The following is a 19600-nucleotide window of genomic DNA, read 5'->3' as shown; positions in this document are numbered from 1 at the left end:
TAAGTTTTCCATAACAGTATAATTCAGAACTAAGGCAGATTTCTCTAACAGTTCTTAATTCTTATCTTCTACCTCCAAATCCCAAGGACACAACAATTTCCAGATTAGTACACCATATGGAAAAACTGAAAGTGTCAGCCAGACTTCATTATACTATATTTTTAGTTTCAGCAACTATTGGATAATAAGTTACAGCTGAAATAAAACATTTTCAGGAGGGTGAAATTCTACCAGAAACATATATATACTTTTCACCATTTTTCAATCCAGATGTGAAAAAAGCTATTTCAAAGAATTCACTTGTCTCTGATAATAGGCTTTGGGCCAGGGTTTTTTTTTTTTTTTAATTGTGCAACAGGCAGTGAAATACATACAAAATTGGAAGGCACTAGCTAAAAGGAAAAGGGAGATGCTAAAACAAAGAATGGTGTAGGACTGAGTTACAGAAGATCCAACATGAAAGGAACCACAAGAGAGGAGATAGAAGAAGAATGCATGCCATTCAAGACAAGTGTTACATCTCACCCGTCCTTTACGCTCTCAATAAAGGTTGGAGACTTCAGTCTTAAAAGAAATTAAATCCTCCCTGTTTCTTACGCTAAACTAAAATAAAAGGAAAGCCCACAACTTCAGAGATGCACATTCTGGGGACATATGAAAAAGATGCATATGAGATCTTCAAAAGAAAAGCAGTCTGACTGCCAGCCACTGAGATTTGGCTATCTAATATCCTTAAGCTCTTTGCAGAATGCAATGCTAAAAATTGCCACACTGGACCCAAAAGAGAACTTAGTTTGGTCACTACAAAGACAAGTTAATCTCCTGTCTTAGTCAAAAAAAAAAAAAAAAAAAAAAAAGTCAGTATGCATTTAAATGAAGTACATTTGCTGAAGTATCAAAATGCTCAGTCTGTGCTGGCTTTCAACTCCAGGCTGTTAACTTTACAATAAACCAGGGCTTTCATAGGAACTCTTAAAAAGAAATTAAATTACACCACTTACTTCTTAAAGCATTATTGTATTTAATTTACTATTTATGTATTGCATTTATTATAACAGCAGAGCACCAGAAAGAAAACAAGGAACTAAGCTTTTACTAGAGCACTTAAATTTGAAAGTAAAGATGATACTGAAAACTCCGTAGATCACTGTTGCATCAACTTTTTTGTTCAGTTTTACCATTCAAACCCAGGCAGTTTTAAGTGCCAAGATTTTTTTTCCTGAAATAAATTTGGAATCATTCCATGAAAACCTCAAGTGCATGTTGCAGTGGAACAGCTTTACTAGTGAAAGCTCAGTGTTATGCCCCATACCCTGAAAACAGGGGTTCTGCTCTCACATGAACAAAAAAAGAGAACTCACAAGTACTCCAGCTATAATGCATGTGTTCCAATTGTATAAATACTTGAGTTACATAACATTTAGAGGAAATTCAGCCTAGGGATGACTCAGAGTTCATGATCTCTGCAGAACAGCACCTCTGCATAGCTTCCCTTATTTTCATATAAAATAAGTGACAGAGTGAGTACTAATCAGTGCTCTCCTGGCCTTGAGGGATCAACTGACCACAGGGATCAGGCATATCTGGCAGCAAGGTTTAATATCCTAGTAAATAACCTCAAGCTTCTTCTCAAAATGAGGGAAAACATAAGAAATTGTCTTTCTACAACTTTCCTTCCTCCCCTTTCCCCAAGTGTAATTGTAGTGTTTATGAGCCAAAATATGTAAGCTATTCTCAGTGGAGAAAAAACAGAAGAGGACAAAACACTGGAAGACACCAACAAAACAAATCAGACTGTACTCTGACCCTGAAAAAAACTGGCTCTAGTTGCAAATCATTGGGCCTTCAAGACAAAAAAAAGTCTAACTGTAAAGCAGCTGGAAGACAAGCTTTTGGCTTCCTTGTATTCCAGCTTGAAAAGTTTACAGTTTAAGCACTTTGGGGAGTTTTTACATTAAGACAGTAAGAAATGATTTTTTTTTTATGCTGTATTTTTTGTTTAGCTGATTTTGGATGGAAACTGGAATGTCCTGAATGCAACAGAACCAACCAACCAAAACTCCCCCAAAGCCCACAAGTATTTCAGAATTCAAAGGAAATACTTTACACACAGTAGATGAACAAGAACAACATATATAACAGACCTTTCTTCATTTAAAGCAAGCACATTAAACCAAAGTATTATTCTTTATAGTTAGTGTTGGTAAGTTACCTATTTCTGACCTTCCCACCTTTGGGATTTGGGTATCTTGGCCTTTTCTGGCTCAGTTATTAATCCCAGTGAAAGGAAAAATGGGTCAGACAGGAACCTGTATCTACTACTGGGTTTCTGCAATTTCCCAGCCTGAATTCCTTCCCCACTTTCCCCCCTTAAGTGAGATTCTTTTTCCACACAAGTGGGGAAAAGAAAAAAATGAAATCAGTTTGGACTTCAATACCACCTGGAAAAGTACCTCAGAGACAATCTCACTTTAGACCATAAAATTGTTATGCCCAGACTCTGAATACTTGGTTTCACAGACTTTAGGTGCTTATCTTGACTCTTCAGCTTTCAGAAAAGTCGTCTTAGTCCCCTTGGCTTGTATGCACCAACAGCTGTATAAACAAGTTTATTCTTACTGTTTATTTGAATCATGGAATATAACTTATATGAAAATTTTAAATATATATATTTCCATAGGAGCAGGAGAAGACCTGATGGGAAGAGTCACAGCAGACAAGTGACATTCTGCATGGGGTGATCCTTAGCTCTTCCTCTTGCAATGCATAAGGGGTGATGCAGCACAATCTGAGAGGATGACTAATCCCTGAACGTGACTTTTGGCAGCAAGAACAGAGCAATGGGTGTAGCTGGAACCAGAATTATTACATTTAATGGTTTGTTGGTTTTTTTTGGTTTGGAGGGCAGGAGAAAGCAAGGCAAGAACAAGGATGGGAAGGAAGAACAAGACACAAAAGAGGGTTGTGTGAAGTTACCCATTGTGAGTTCCAACTCCAAAACTGGTGAGGCCAGAGGAAACACTTGTATTGCCAGAGCACATCAGTGGGGCAGCATCAAGGACTACTGATTTGGTGAGGAAATTTGAGGAAAATGAGGAGTTAAATAAGAGATTACAAAACTTAGCCCAAGGCCTGGTGCAAGTATGTAGCTCTTATGGAAGTCTGGCCAACATTTGGGTACAGCAATGGATTCACATCCCAAGCCCTGTTGTGGTTTCTTTTCCCCTGAGGTGATCTCCATAAGGAATTCCAATCAAGAATTCACTGTTTGTCACAGCTACTACTCCAAGTTAGACAGTACAGCCTGACTCCACAGTGTTAGCACTAATTCTGCAGGTGAGGACAAGGGCTTGTTCCTGAGGAGCAGCAATGGCACGTGGCCCCAGGCCCCCACACATTCTAGACTACACCACCCAGAGTTTCCAGCCCGTGCTTCTGCATGGCAAAGAACCTCATCCCCTATGCAGGGTGACATCAGATCCAAAATCAAAACCAAAAAACACAGAGAATTCTTCAGCAAATTTTTTCTTACTTTAGACTGTCAATACTGATAGCACACACGTAAGTGTGAACTGTTTAAAGTACACAACCCAACGATGCACGGGGAGGACAAGCATCAAACTCCAGCTGTGTGTCTGTACAGAAAGGAGCAGTAGGACAACAGGGCTTTCCCACACCCAAGGACACGAGTGCCTGTGTGTCTTCAAGGCAGGGCTCCTGATTTTCCCATTTTATACTCCAACTGTCAGAAACCCAGACCCATTTTCAGAAAAGTACCTGCAGGTGACTGCTTGGCTAGTCCTCCTTCCCTAATTTCACCTGTCTAGGAAAAGTGTAATATGTCATTATTTTAGATGATACCCTATGGAATAAGCAGTGTGGATAAGGATCAATACTCTCACATATTTTTTTGTCCACTGCAAGTCATTTGCTTCAATACTGCAGGAAATTGATCATCACCTACTCAGTTGTCCACCTCTATTACACTGATTTTTATTTCAAGTTTTTATTAAATGCTAAAATAACTATCAAAAAACATTAAAGTGTTTCTGATTGACATATAAAAAGGGAATAGAAGGAAAACTTGCCTGCTTCCCATTCGCATACTGCTACCCAGCTTCATGTCAAGCTAAGCAAAACACCAACATGCTTCCCTACAACTTCTCATGGCCAATACTTTTGTGCAGACTGAGACTTCCACAGAGCACTGAACAGGCTGTTTTGTTGTTAAGGACTAATCCTAGCCCCTACTGACTCAACAAATTCACCATCTTCACAAGGTATTCACAGCTATTCCTAAAGACCTTATCAAGAGCTAAGGCAAGCATGTGCAGGATGAAGAGGTATTGAAGCTAAAATGAGAGGTCAAGGTTAACATCATAGGCAACATATTTATTCATAGCTTTGATCAATGGGTATCAAAACTCATATACTAATGAACAGATTAAATAGAAAAGCAATAAAGGCAGCAGAGTAAAAAACATCACCTTTACAACTCAAACTTTCAGGTTTACACATAAAAGCCCTAAATCACTAAAGATGGAATTGGGAAAGCTGCCTATGTGGCTATGGCTTTGGAATTTTTATTGTTTCCCTTTCCAGTAAGGGATTTTTAGCCTAGAAGGGGTGAGAACACACGCATGTATGCATATACACACTGCATCTTTTTTAACCTTCACTTCACCTGAAAAGAACTGAGATGATTCTTAAAACAAGGGTCTTGTTTAAGCAAATATTGCAGTATTGCTGCTGCATCCAAAAACTGCACTAAGTGAACCTTCTGCAACAATAACATTTACAGATCTTTGTACTTAACAAATACAGCAAATAAAGTTAAGTGAGAGTAAAAATCAATCAATCAAATGCTCTTACCTATGAAGAAACAGTGAAGCCCTTCACTTGATTTGAATGTGTTGTTTACTCTCAATGGAAATATTAGTCAAAGGTCACAGGTAACACTTTCGTTTTAAATAAATGACAAAGCATAGTCAAAACCAAAAAAAAAATACTTAAGCATGCAAAACAATGATCTATAAAAGTATTTGTCTGAACAGCATTAAGAATTTACACAATACAAAAGAATTCTAAGAAAAAGTATCACTGAAAAATGAAGTCCCCACAGAACACTGTTAGAATACCAACATGCATCCACCTCTCCTCTCTGAAAGCAAAATCAGCAATTCTGTTCCTTACAAGCCAGAAACCCAGTGTATGTTCTTGACTTGTATCATTCTCATACTTGTCTCCTCTTTATTAATTTTTTTCCCCCCCAAGGTAAAATGTACAAAAATTTCTGAGAAGGAAATCCCTCCTCTATTTTAAGGGAGGGTTTAACTCTCAGAATTAAAAGCATCAAGCACCTCAGCTGAGACTATGGTGACAAACCACTTAACCACTCCTTCTCTGTTGCTTTACAACGCAAGAGATCTTGCACAGTGTTAAGTATAGCAATAAAGTGGCATAAAGTTGAACTTTATCAACTAAAACTTCATATTACAGGTCAAATCTCAAGACAGCACCCATTGTAACAGAAGCAGCACAGAGGAAACTAGAGACGAAATGAAAAAAATAAAAATCCTTGTAATTACTCCATTACTTTAGCAGAACAGCCACTATACTGCAGATGGGACAAATGCCATTTTCCACAAAACCGAAGCCTTCCCACCACTTAGCTCTGCCTGAACCAAGCAAAAAGTTAAGTAAGCATTCTTGATTTACCTTTTTAGAGACACTGATCCAACCCAAATAGTCCCCTTTCCACTGGGTGGGGTTTTGCCAAAAGGGAGACAAATGTCTCAATCCCAAGATTTCCTGCAAATGTTAACTTCCACTGACATTCTTTCAGCCCTCTAATCCACGCTGCCCTCTCCAAGCAGTTGCTTCCTCTTCCCGGGAAACTAAATGAGAGGAAGCTCAATGTAAATTGGATGCCAGCATTCCCATCCCAGCCAGGCACTTGAAGCCAACTCTGGAAACGTATGGCCTTAATATATCCTTGTCTCATGCTATGAGCCAAGCTCTCCATCAAGAGGTTATTTTAATGCTAGTGCAGATACTGATTTCCACCCAGAAATCTGGAATGTGTGGAACCAGTTCCTGCAGCTCCAAACTGCTCCTGTGGTTGAAACAGAGACAAGACCCATGATAATGTCTGATCACCACCAGCTCACGAGGTCTCACCACCAAGATAAATAACACGGGGAGAAACCGAGAGCTGAGTGGTTGCCATCAGAAATGGAAATACAGCCCTAGGGGAACTACAGTTACAAATAGCAGCTTGGGAATAGTCATGGCTGAAGACACATGGAAAGCCCTTCAGAAGTTACTCCTGAACAAGAATAATAATTAGCTTGAGACATCTTAGTCTCAGGTCAATGATTAATATTTTTAATGCCAGAAAATGCCCTAAGCCCCTTGCATTTGAAGCTCTAAATACATTTCATGTTCAGAGATTAAAATGGAAGACTGATCAGTGTTCAGTCTGACCTGCTGCAGACAGAAAATTAGCTTTTAAATAGGTTTATTTGTATCAGAATATTCCAGCTATTCTTACAAAATGCATACACCAACACTGTGTGAATATATTCACATGTAAGAATATTGCAAAAGTTAGGTTTGTCCCAGATCAGCATAACAGGTATGTTTCAAAGATACAAGAGAAAACACAGGATGTTGCAAACCAAGCTCTTTTATTGTCTCAGATAAGCAAACAGGACTTGAGGAAGTTTCCTTGCTGCCTTTGTTGCCAGAGCCTCCTAAACAAATAAGAAGTAATGCACATTCATTAATAACTATTGCATAGAGGATATTAACAGAAATATGATTACAGATGCAGTTAGATATACCTGTGTTTCACATCTTCAAATAATTGCAGAGGGGTTGGTGGTTTTGTTTGTTTTTGGTGGGTTTTGTTTTCTTTTGCTTTTTGTTGGGGTTTTTTGTTGGTTTTTGTTTGTTTTCTTTTTTAGAAAAGAAACTACTACTGTTTCCAAATACCTGTACTGAAAGATCAATTGTTTTTAAAGGACAGTTTCACCACATCATGCTTCCAAAATGGCCTCAGTAACTCCTGAGGTACTAATCATTTAATAAAACTCGAAGCTACAGTTTAAGCATGTTACAGGTAAGGACAGGAAGGAAAATGAAGAAAAGAAACCACTAGTCTTCCTTTACACTCCAAAGCTCCTAATAATTACCAGAAGAGATTTTGGTACACACATGAAACATTTGCTCAGTTGCAACTTCACAACTCCAAGCATACTTGTCTCCTTCAGGGAATAACAGAGTCTGCAGTCAAGAGAAACATGAGCACTTAAACAGTCTTTTTGCCTAAATCCAGAGATACCTTAAAAACCCCCAAGTATCAGCAACTGGACAAATGCATACAAACACCACTTCTGTTTGCTTAAAAAAGGTACAAAAGAAACACAAAACAAAAGAGTGTCAAACACCTGGGAACAGTAAAACACACAAGTTACAGCTGGCTGGTAGTATTTTGCGCTTCTCACTCTGCAAATGAACTCTTAAAAGCCAGGAAAGCCAGAGCTGAGGAGCCCCTCCAGGCATACTCCCAAAGCCCCTACCATGTACCCACTGAATAATACTGAAATGAAGCACGTGGATGTGACCTGGAGTCAAGCACTTGTGCAGAGCACCATGAGTGCATCACTTCCAGTCACTACCTTCTGCATGTGCAGTCCCATGTCAGCCCAGGAACTCCACCCAAATTCCACTAAAGCCATGGTCTTCATCTATCACCCACCCTTCTGCTCACAGTCCCTTGAGAAGGCTACAGACACACTCTTGTCCTGAGAAGTTTCACAGTGAAAGATTATCATCAGTGTCAAGAATCCCAAGTGTTGAAAGAAAAAGAATAAAACCCAACTTGATGACGAGAGAGCTAAAAGCAAACCAAAATGATGCATTAAATTCCTCTCTGTCCACACGGCCGACCCTCACCTGTTTTGGATTACAAACTCTTCAGGAGAGAAACTCACCACCTTCTTACCTTTTATATAAGAGTGCCCTGCGTATCTACAGTGCTACATAAATTATCTGTTCCCTGGAACAATGTCCTGGGCTTTGCTGGGGAAAGGGCCTTGCTTCCCATGAGGCATGAACCAGATGTTGTGGAACTTGGTGGAAAAAATCCACCATCAACCAAAAATGGGCTTTGGATCAAGAACATGTAATAACTTCATATTATGTATTCCTCTCACAGAATAAATTAGAACAACAATTTAGAGAGCAAGGTCCACAAGGATCTTTTACATAAATAGTATGTAACACAACAGCAAAGCAATCCGTGTTTATTTAGGATTACCTGTCATTGAAATGCAGATCCGAGAGCTCTACAGAGAAAACTATGCCGTTATTTACTTATTTTTTGCTAAATTAGTAGCTCCCAGTGATTTTGAAAAATCCTCATTAGATGATGTTAGCTTTTCCCTCATCTGAAGCAGTACTAAAACTTCGAAATATTAGAAGAAAGTATGGTAAAGTCTTCAGACTTTTAAAAATGACACTACCAAAAGACATTTATCTACTTTTCACTTGAATTCGGGACCAGAGGAAGGGACACTTCATCACCAGACCTTCCCTGCCACCACAGAAATACTAGCTGAATTTCACCAAGACTTGGGGCTTATTCTGCAACTGCATTATATGTGCTTATTTCTGCTAAAATGCTCAATGAAATAATGCATTTTGACATTTACATTGTTATTAAACTCTGAAAGTTGATAGGAACAGTTCAGATCCACTGAGATTCTGCATAATTATGAAAATCCAAGTAATACTGCTTTCTCACATGTTTCAAGACCAGCAAAAGACTGCTTAGCATCAAATCCCTGTATTAACTTAACTTCCTTTAAAAACTTCTCTGCATCTTAACAAACCAGGCTGAGTCCCTGCCAACCCCCCAGTCCCAGCCTCCTCTCTCCATCCTCCTGGTCTGCATGCCTTGGCATATGGAATCACATTCCCGAATTTTTGCCTTGTCATTTGTCATTTCAACATTCATATGAAAACTTCTTCCACCTCACACACACTTCCACCCAAGAGCTAACCTCAGCACACTAAGGCTAGTTCATCAGAATACACCAAACATAGCATTATTTATGCAAATAATACCCTCAGGTTCTACATGTGTCCCTTCAAGGATGCACTTCCCCCTCCCTGTTCCACTCAAAATCCTGCCACTAATGTCCTGAAGTCTCACTTTCAGAACTGCTTTAAAAAATGCCTCTGCTGCAGTTTTGAGTTCATATGGAATTTCTGAAAGTGTCCCGCTGCCTTCATTTGCAATGTGTTTCCAATGCTACAAATCACTTTCTTCCTCACTGCAACAACCTGAAACACATGAAACGAGTCTTCATTTTACCTCCACATACTCTGCCTTACTCATTTCACATGAGAAAGGAAAAGTTTAACTCTGATTAAAGGAAATTGCGCAGACAGAGACGGTGAGTAAGCTTATGAGCAACTGTCCAAAGATTTCTTCCAACAAAAGAGAACTCAAAGGAGATAGTTTCCATCTGGTTTTATTAGCTGTAGTATTGTGTGTATGTGCTTAAAAACTTCAGAAATCTACACTGTGGAGTTGCTGATACTGTAAGAAGAATGCCAGTTAAAATGAAGCAGCTTTAACCCATTGCAGCACGCACACTGTGCCTATATAATAATTATGCACAAATATGACAAGATCTAAGTGCCGAGATAGCCGCTTGGATGAGTGTGGATATGTAGTGCACTCATTCACGTGCTTAAAGTTTAGCCCATTTTGCTTTCCTATTAAAGGCAACACAGTATTTTCTGCTATTACACTAATAGCTATATAATTGTAAGGTACATCATATCTACAGTAAATAATCGAGTAATCAAATCCATGCATCAGATAGACAAGCCACTCCAGAAGAAATATTTTATCCACATCTTTAAGAATTATGAGCAGATTTATTCAAGTGAGAAAAAACACTGTGGAAAAATGAAGAATGTGCAGAATGAAGCATAGGCTACTATGGCTTAGCTTTGTTTCAGCAAGTAAAAAATCCCCAAGCATTTTGATAAAATCCTAAGGAGGAACTATTGACACACTCTCCCCTGTGCACACCAGTATCAGACAGATAAGCACAAGTATCACATTTGGAAAAATAACTCTCATTGTCAGTCAAGAACAACAGAAATCTGAAAACCCAAACATTTTGGCAGCATATATACTCCTCCTCACCAGCCTTTATCAAGGCATCCCACAGTCACATGCAACCTTTCACATCTTCCTGTTTGGAAGTACTACTTAAAATTATACGGAAAACAGGAAAAATACAGCAAACTGCTTCAATGAAGAAGTCAAAAAGGAGTTTCAAGGCATTTCAACATACAGCATCAAAGTTTACACTGTCTTCTCTGTGCTAAAGACAAAACAGCTCTTATTAATTTTTTATTAAAATTTTTTCTTAGCCTGCAGCACACAGATTTTTATTAACATAACTCATAAATAATGTTCTTTACACTATTATTGAAAAAAAAAAAAAAACACAAAAGACCAACCCCTCCTCCCCCCAATACCATGCTGCTTTGTAAAAATAATTTCCAAGTCATTACTCCTGACCATGTTCCTCTTTGTAGTTTAGTTGCTGCAGGACTACTTTTTCCAGTCCTTCCGTGCCTCTGTCCAACCACAAACTTTGTTGAATCATTTTGTGGATTGTGCATTTCTTTCTTAAAAGGCCTTTGCATTTCTCAACCAAATATTTATGCTTTCAACAATATCACAGTAAGTTGCAAGTCAGTTTTTAATAATAGGATGCAGCATTTATCCACAAATAAAATCCTTAAGACCACCTCACAACATCTTCTGGGTTAACCCCCACTATTAAAAGCATTACAAATGTTCATCATGCATATTTTAACATTTTCAGTTAAAGAATTGCTAAAACTCTTAAATTGTTTTTCTGCATGGATAACAGTAGCATAGACCAAAGAGAACCCATTTCTCATCTCATTCCATGTGTGGCTGGTGGCAAGGAGACACTTTAAATGACAAAATAATTTTTTTAAATTGGTCAGTACAGTGGAAACTGCACATGAAGTTTAATTAGTTGATCACATGCATGAGCAATAGGTATATGTTTTGCCCTCTAGTCAGGTGCTGTTATAGAACTGAAATATCTTTCTTACCTTCTGAAAAAAGTCTTCCCCACTTTTCCCTTTGCCCTCTGCAGCAGCTGTAAAACAAAAGCAGGATCTGGTTACTAAATACACAGGAGAAAATTTGCAGGCTTACATATAGAAATCCTCAGTGAGTACACGCTACTGTAAAATAACAACTCTGGGTAATTTTTTCTCATGCAATAAACATTTGTCAACAACTGAGTAATACGCAGACAAACCTTTTACAAGTCACTTTCCATGGCTGAAGTCTGAAGCGTTTGTATTTGCGTACTGGAGCTCTAAAATACTGATACATATTTTAGTTACAAAATACACATGGTCTAAGTGGAACAATTTAGTCACACTGAGTACTTTGCCCTCCAATTCTACCAAGAGCAGGATCAAAAGAAAGCTAGGAGGGCACAAGACTCGCTGTATCAAATACCACATTATGCAGGGATCTCAAGAGCAAGACCTGGATTATCTCCCACTTGTATTTAAACCCATAACTGTAAGTTTAGTTAATGCAAATTGCTGCACTTAAAATGATACAACTGTTTGCATATAGCTTATGTTGTAGTTCAGCTGTGTTGAACTAGCAACCAGTTCAAAACACAGTAGCTCAAACTGATTATGAAGAGGATAACTTCCTTTTTCCTGGAGAATGGGATGCCTTCAAAAAGAACTCCAGGTGCAGAAAAAAGTTTCCTGGATGGTACAGGATTATCGAAGCAACTTATACTGATGATTGCTCTGTATTTCTCATGTACAAAACAGACCCCTTGAACTAACCCCATTACTCTGGCTTCAAAGCTATGCTTCAACTACTTAGTTCTGCCCACTCCTCCAATTACATAAGCAATTCCCAACTCTTAAGAAACTGTTAACTCAGCTAATGCAATGTAATAGCAAATCCAAGTGAGCAGATACAGCCTGGAGGCACGAGATGACTTCTCCTAGCCCAGAGGAAGCACTGCCACTACATGTGAAACAGGCTTCTCAAAATCTCAATAACACCACTTAAATACCACAGAGAAAGAGTATACTAGCAAGTTTTATCTAGAACAGTTCAGAAGTTCATGATTCAGCTCCAGTGTCACCAGAGCAGAGGAAGAGAATGACGACCATCAAGCATTCATCTTGCTGCAGGGCAATTCCAGACTCCCCAGTTCCACAAGTCCGAGCAAACAAAGCCCTGCTTGCCTTCAAAACCCATAGGTGCCTGTACGAGAAGAGCACACTGGTGCATATTTCACCAGAACAAGGTTTTCTGGAAGCAGAGAAAACAGTTGGGGAAGATTTGTTTTCCAGATTTACAAGCTAATGATATGAGCAGAAAAAACACAACTTCCTTGAAGCAGCCCCTTGATAGGTGCACATTGCTTGACATGTTTTCCATTAACTCAGGAATAGCTACAAAATGATTTTGGGAAGCGAGGAGTACCACCACTCTATTTCAAGTGGAACATAGGACCAACATGCTTTTAATCAGAGGGTACAGGAGATAAACTGGAGATGAGAACGTGACAGATGTGTGGCTGAAGTTGCAGTTATGAGAATAAACAGATTCTGATCCAGCTGCAAATGCACGATTTCCAAACTGAATACAAGCAAGAGATGGCTTAAGATAATAGCAGTGATGCTCTGCAGGACATTAAAGTGGAATGCTGACAAAGTGGATTCCAAGCTTTTTACTGTAGGTTTATTTTTAATATGAATCATTCTGGTGACCTGATTTACAGCTTGGCCCCACCAACAACTGATGGCACAACAGATAGAATCCAACAAGTACGGACAAAGTGGGAAAGAATAGGGAATGAAAACATCCCAAAATGGCTTCACAGGAAAAAAAAAAAACCACAACAGGAGAGACAAGAGGAAAGTTGGAGCAAATGGCACTTCAGAAAAATCTTTAGTTAATAACTAGTAGGTTTAGTTATTATTGTTTCATCAAACTATAAAGACAGTTTTCATTAGAGCTTTTCAGCACATAAGATGCTTTATGATACCCCATTTGTCAGGTCTCATGATATCTATGAAAAGGCAGGGAAGACTGTATGGTGGTTTTTGGAAAGAGACTGAAGTTGAAGGTCTGTACCTCAAAACAGTTCTTCACATGAAGAGAGATAATGCAGTCTGTTGGTATTTTGTCACTTTGTGTCCAAGATACAGCATTATTAAATCCAGGAAGAGGTATGCCTCTGATCATATCTCATTTTTCTATATTAATCTAGTCATTACCATCTCCATTATGCATTGAATTAATAAAGAAAACATGCTCAGAATTGTGGCTTATTGTGTTACACTTAGAATGACATATTTCACTATAAAGAACAAAAAAATGCCTAAAAACTTGAAGATAAACTACACAAATCAACGTATGCTTCCTTTTAGGTCAGCTATTTTCCAGCTATTGCCTCCCTTTCCCCTCCTTTCTTTTATAACTCTTGGTACCAATTACCTACTTACTTCTTCATTTTACTTCCTAAATTTCCTCTTGTTTTTATGAGGAGCAATTACAGTTAAGAGAATTTACATTCTATCAGTAGTTTATGAATTTTGTGATGCTACCCACAATCACCTACATCTGCATCTATGTTTAGTCCCAAACAAAGTACCTATATTTAAGAAAGCTTGTAACATCTGTCTGAAATGTTTATGATTCATGTGAAATTACCTTGAAGCCTTTCTGCTCTCCAAAGTAGGAAATACAGTCCTAGCACTTCTGAAAACAGCAGGAATAGCCAAAGCCAAGAGGAAATTTACCCATTTCTTTTATAACTGAAAGGCTAAACAGATTCTGCTAAAGCAAGACAAAACCAGCATCTTTTGTAGGGAAATGGGCAAGAAAAGCATTCCAGAATTAGGAAATTTATGCAGAAGCCATTAAAATGCAAACCATTTACAGTGTTCTCTACAAGCAGATGCAATTTAGAAAGTCATTGAGGTTTACCTCAAATCAGATAAACAGAGATAAAAGCAAACTTGAATTCGTGTTTAGGAAAAAAATCTCCTAGGTCATCACACCCCAAGATCAACTTTTCTAAACAAATCTTGAGAGTATTAACCCTGACTCTCAAAATAAACTTCAGCTTTGAAATATCATATTAAGAAGCTCACAATATTTACATATGACAGTGCACTCTGGCAAATTATTTTTGTAATCTTAATGATAATAATTAGAGTTTTAGTATAAAATCAGGATTTATTCAAAAAGCAGTAATTTTTCAACTTCCCAAACCCCCAAGACAACAAGCCTTTGTGGGAGGCTGAGGGGGCCAGCAGTGCTGTACCTGTGCTGCAGGGAAGGCACAACAGAACCCATCCCTACTAAATTTGAAATAAACTTTCAGATTTTAAAGGACAAAGTTTCACATTTTCTGAAATTAATGAATTCAAAATAGTACACCAGCAACAAACAACATAAGGGAGTGACATTATTGCCTGGCATGTGCCTTAGGAGACCACTCCACCCTTCTGCTGGTGGTCCCTGTCCCCAAAGCAGGTTTGAGAGAAACCACAAGCCAAACGCTAATTAATCCAGTTGTACCTGACCTCTGACTGACAAATTGATTCGTTTCTGCCAACTCAGGAAATACTGTTTTCTTAGAAAATAGCATTTACTTTATGATATTAAATAATCACTTAACCAACCCTCACAAAAACTAGGATTACTTTTACACAAGATGGCTCCATTGGTTTCAGAAACACAGATGAAACCTATGTAAATGTGCATAACAAGCATTTTATATTTTAAGCTATACTCTGTTTATTGTAATTTCTTCCATACCATGAAATATTTTATATTAGATTTTTTGCTTTTCAAGACATATTGGATTGCTGAGGTTTCATCCAATACAAATATAAAACAGTTGGAACAGGTGTTAACTGTTATGGTACCCATGAAGTGCACCATTTGTCTACTTAATCACCAAATCATAAAAAGGCCCAATTGTAATTTCTTCTAGGTTCACGTGGAAAAAATGAATTTGAGCTTTCACTTCAAACGTTATTTTAATTATTAAAAAAGTTATTACAATACAGGTCATATTTTACAGGAACAGAACCCAAGATACACTGATTAAGTCAAGTCTTTAAATGAATTACCGTAACTTTGCTGATCTCACACATCAGTTTTGTGTCTTACCTTCCAAACTCTTGAAGCTGTTATCAAAAACTCAATGTACCATATGTTGATGACTTTGCCTTTACAACGAATAGTGCAAAAACTACTTCCTCTGTCTGCACTGAAAGACTACATTTTTAAGAGAACAAAAAAGCATATTCTGCTCTTCAGGTCAACTATGAGGAAACAAAATCATTCCTTGCATCAAAGTAATATTTAACATGACAGATAACTAGATATTATTTTCATAGTATCAAGACAAATCAACTTAAGAGGGTTTCAAGAAACTGTAGAATAATATATCTGAAGGTAAGTGCTCAATTATCCTTCACTTTCCTATCCACTGAATGAGAAATATTTCATAACACTAATGTCAAGAATGTCCTCATGTTATTTTGGTTTGGTTTTTTCTGAAACTGCCACGGAAACATGCTAGTGTACATAACAGTGTTGATTTTTATTTACTGCTAACTTTTTAAATGAAATGGACAGTTATTTATTGAAAGCCTGAGCTGTTTCTCCAAAGTTACCAAGCTGCTGTTATACACAAAGAAACCCAACCAAAACCTTTTTTCATTGAACCAGAAACCACCTGACAAAATGATTGTGTTTTCCTGTGCACCAAGTCAGACACTAACCCACACATGCTCTAAAAGCTTGCTTATATCAAGCCAAGATAAAGAATTCCACCCCTATGACCACAAAGTTAAGCCAAATTGCTGAAAATATGCCTTTAGGAATAAAAAGATAGAGCGTACATTGTTAAAGAAAAAAGTCTGACCTTAAATTGAATTTGCTGAAATCCAAACGAAACAATTTTCCATTTTTCTTGTAATTGCAAAGCCAGTCTTACTTAAAGTTTTCAGCTTAGGAACTAAAAAGTCAGAGACAACTCAGCTAAAATATACAGCCTGGCAAGAGAAGTAACAAGGCTTAAACAAGCAAGAAATGTGCATGAAAAATTCAAATATTTGAGTCTGTTAACTGGCTTTTCAGTAATATAACATACTCTTTTTACTTTGTTATTAACTATAATAAACTTCATCAAATAACCTGCTACACATAGCAATCTCACTATTTTGGAGCCTTATGTGGCTTCATGGAGTTTTCCAGAGTTGATGAATGAAAATCAGACATTCAAATTTTCTTAAACTTCTATACAGAGCAATCTTCAGATTTTGAGGATGCTCACTATAGACAGATCAGAGTCAGCTGGAGGTACCAGTAAAGGGGACTGAGCAAAGGGACCTAAAAAGCTCCAAAATTCTTGGGACATTACTGGAACATTTAACAAACAAGAAAAAGAGCAAACTATACCTGCCTGTACAGCATGCTGACAAATAGTAATGACAAAGTCAGGGCCTGCATGGTAACTGGAATATTACAGAAACTATCCAGTATCTACATATTTCGTGACAAAGGGACTCTTGGACTGAGGGTGAAAGTGTCAACTTTTATTAACGAGTCAGGTAAAAAATTTTAAAAGTCCAAACAAAAACATCCATGATACAAACTTAAAATGTTTATAAGGGAGCACTCCCCCTCTGTTAGAGCAGCCAAAGAAGAACTGGAAGAATTTCAGCACGCTCAGTAAATGACAATAAATAGCCTGTCAGGTATCTGGACAGTTTTGGGTGGGTTCCACTGTATCTCCTCCTGCTATCAGGAACTCAGTACACAACTGCTGAGCTATCCACAGAGAGTGGAGCTAGTGGAGCAGACGTGCTCCAATGTCTGACAGACCAAAGCAGTGCTGGGAACGAAGCAGGCTGAGGCTAGGATGCTTTTCCCTGCTGCTGAAATACAGTATCAGTGAGCCCCCTTGGCCAGCCAGGGTCCATGGCATCTTTCTGGACCCTTTGCCAGCTGGAGGAGGCTCTTTGGATCAAGGTCTGTGTCATCAGAATGTAATTGTAAACACAGACAGGTAACACGTCCATAATCTTCATTCTCCCCTTAATATTAGGCATATTCACTTATGAGAATATTAACTTTTCAGCTCCCCTGAATACTAAATTAAGATGAAATCATTGATACTAAAATTAGGATTGTTGGCAGATAACTAAAACCAATTTTACAACCAACACTCATGAAGCTTCACCCATCCATCATTTGTGATGATTAAAGACAACAGCAACACAGAGAAAAAGAGAAAGCTTAAAATAAACTACACTTGCTTCCATTAGCTCTGCATACAGAATGCAAAAAAAAACCCCAACACGTGCTCTGAGGGCCAAAAAGACATTGATTTTGAACAAATATTCCTAGAGATCTGCTTGTAGTATTCACAGGGACTTGACAGATTTGGTGACTAAATGCTAAGGGGAAAAACAAATAGAAAACAAACAAAAAAACCCCCTTGGCTATAGAGAAGGCAATTCACCTTGTTCATTCCACCATCAATATTTTTAGAGTTGTGTAACTATAAAACTCTAAACCCAATAATTTAATACATAACAACTGTAAATTTTAGATATCTGACAGATTTTTCTAATTTCACAAAACAAATTTATCCCTAGGGAGAAAGCTGTCTGCCAAGACTCCGCATAGAAATAAGTCTGCTTGTTTATTTATTTTTAGAGACAAGTCACAGCTTGAAGGCAGGCTGTGAAGCTGGGGTTGCTTTGGGAGCCCCTTCTTCCTTGGTGGAAATCTCTCCTTTCAAAGGCACACATGGGTGCAGCTCACCCCCACAGGCACAGAACGCTTCCTGATGTGATGAGGATGCACGAGATTGAGGATTTTAATGAAGATAATGAAGTGACTGCTTTGCTTCCTGCCAGTCACTCCAGAACAAAGCCAGGAAAACTGAGTAGCTGTCAGCACTGTATTATTACCTGATTGAAACTACTCTATTAGCTGATGCACTCAAGGACTTCTGCTGCTTCCTACAGAAGATATGCCAGCTGATGAATCCAAACAAATTTTCAAAGCCCTTCTGAAGTCTCGATTTCCATGACTGACAGAGACTAAATCAATGACCCTGCTTCTGGGATTAGCAGAGGGCTTCTTGGAAATTGCTTAACTAATAAAATTCAACTTAAGTCAACAAGTAAAACAAAACCAAACAAAGCACAACTTCACTTAGGATTTCCTGAAAGCGTAAGGAGTCTCAAACGAACACAAGTTTTCCATTTCAAGTTTGTAACCCCTTTGATGGTACTGTGAAAGGAGAATATCCATCCAAACAGTGTACCCAGCTGCCAGACTGTAGGAAAGGCGATGAGAATTCCAAGAAAGACAGACTTGTTAAACATTTTTCACCAAATAATTGCACTACTATCACCAGATTTTTAATTACAAGCAACATTTTTCTTCCATTTTAATCAATGGAAGATAGCTTTTTGACACCTAAATAACAGCTGAGTTGAACACTCTATTTCTAGGTCCTCTTAAGACAGAAAATTTCCATCTGTGCTACTGATAATCACTTTTTTACAAGTGAGCCTATCAAACAGTCAATTATGAGACAGTTTTGCTAAGATCCATTAGCATAAGTGAAACCTGATTAAAACCTTAACATTAAGTACATTAAACCCCTGTAGCTCACCCCAGTATCTTTCCCAGTTTTGAGAAAAAATCTGTGAAAATATACTGGAGACAGTAGTAAAAAGGGAAGAGAACAATTCTATGACTGTCATGTTCATAAAGCATTTTAGCTACCTACATAAAAAAGAATAAAATATCTGTGACCTCAGTCTTCCTTCACTCTTTGCCAAGCAGCTCCCCCTTGAGAGATGCAAAGTGGAATCGGTCACATCCAAAAAGTGTCAGCTATACTGAGATGTGTAAAGGAAAGGTGATGTGGTTGAGCTTCTATTATTTCAATCAAGGAGTTAGTTAATTGCCTTCCCTTCCTTCAAATAGGCCTTTCAGTATTTCAGTTTTCCAGGAAATTTGGAACCCTGTAGCTGAAATGATTGGCTGGCCAGGAACAATTTTCACATTGTATTAATTTGTTCCAAATCCTTTGTAGTCAAAAGCTGACAGCAGCAGTGTGCAGCCAGCCGTGCAGGCTGAGAGAGCACTCTCCCACTTTAACAGTTTAGATGTTATCAATTCCCTTGACCAGTTATCCAAAGAGAGGTAGTTTTGGAGGAGACAGCTGGAGATGGGCAGCTCTAGTAGCTCCAGGAAAACCTCCCCAACACACCATACTGCTGTTATCATTCTAAGCACAGCAATAAAAAATATGAATATTTATGCCAGCAACTCACTTTTTTCCACTGCTCTAGGCTTCCCCTCTGACACAAGGGAAGAGACCGAAGCAGTGTGGTAGGGTGAAGCCAGTCCAGCCCTTCCTTCACCCTGCCTGCCTCAGCT

General features: G+C 38.2%; 1 protein-coding gene across 1 annotated transcript in view; it reads right to left on the bottom strand.

The window, feature by feature from the left end:
- The window catches only part of BICC1 (BicC family RNA binding protein 1), a 91722-nt gene that overhangs the window by 46947 nt on the left and 25175 nt on the right, over positions 1 to 19600 (bottom strand). Inside the window, exon 2 of the mRNA XM_039554054.1 lies at positions 11179 to 11225. Coding sequence (XP_039409988.1) covers positions 11179 to 11225 — 47 coding nt within the window. The remainder of the gene's footprint in view (positions 1 to 11178; positions 11226 to 19600) is intronic.

Source organism: Corvus cornix, chromosome 6 (genome assembly GCF_000738735.6).
Source record: "Corvus cornix cornix isolate S_Up_H32 chromosome 6, ASM73873v5, whole genome shotgun sequence".
Lineage (NCBI taxonomy): Eukaryota > Metazoa > Chordata > Aves > Passeriformes > Corvidae > Corvus > Corvus cornix.
Note: the sequence above shows the minus strand (reverse complement) of the source record. Positions and strands in the feature narration are given on the sequence as shown.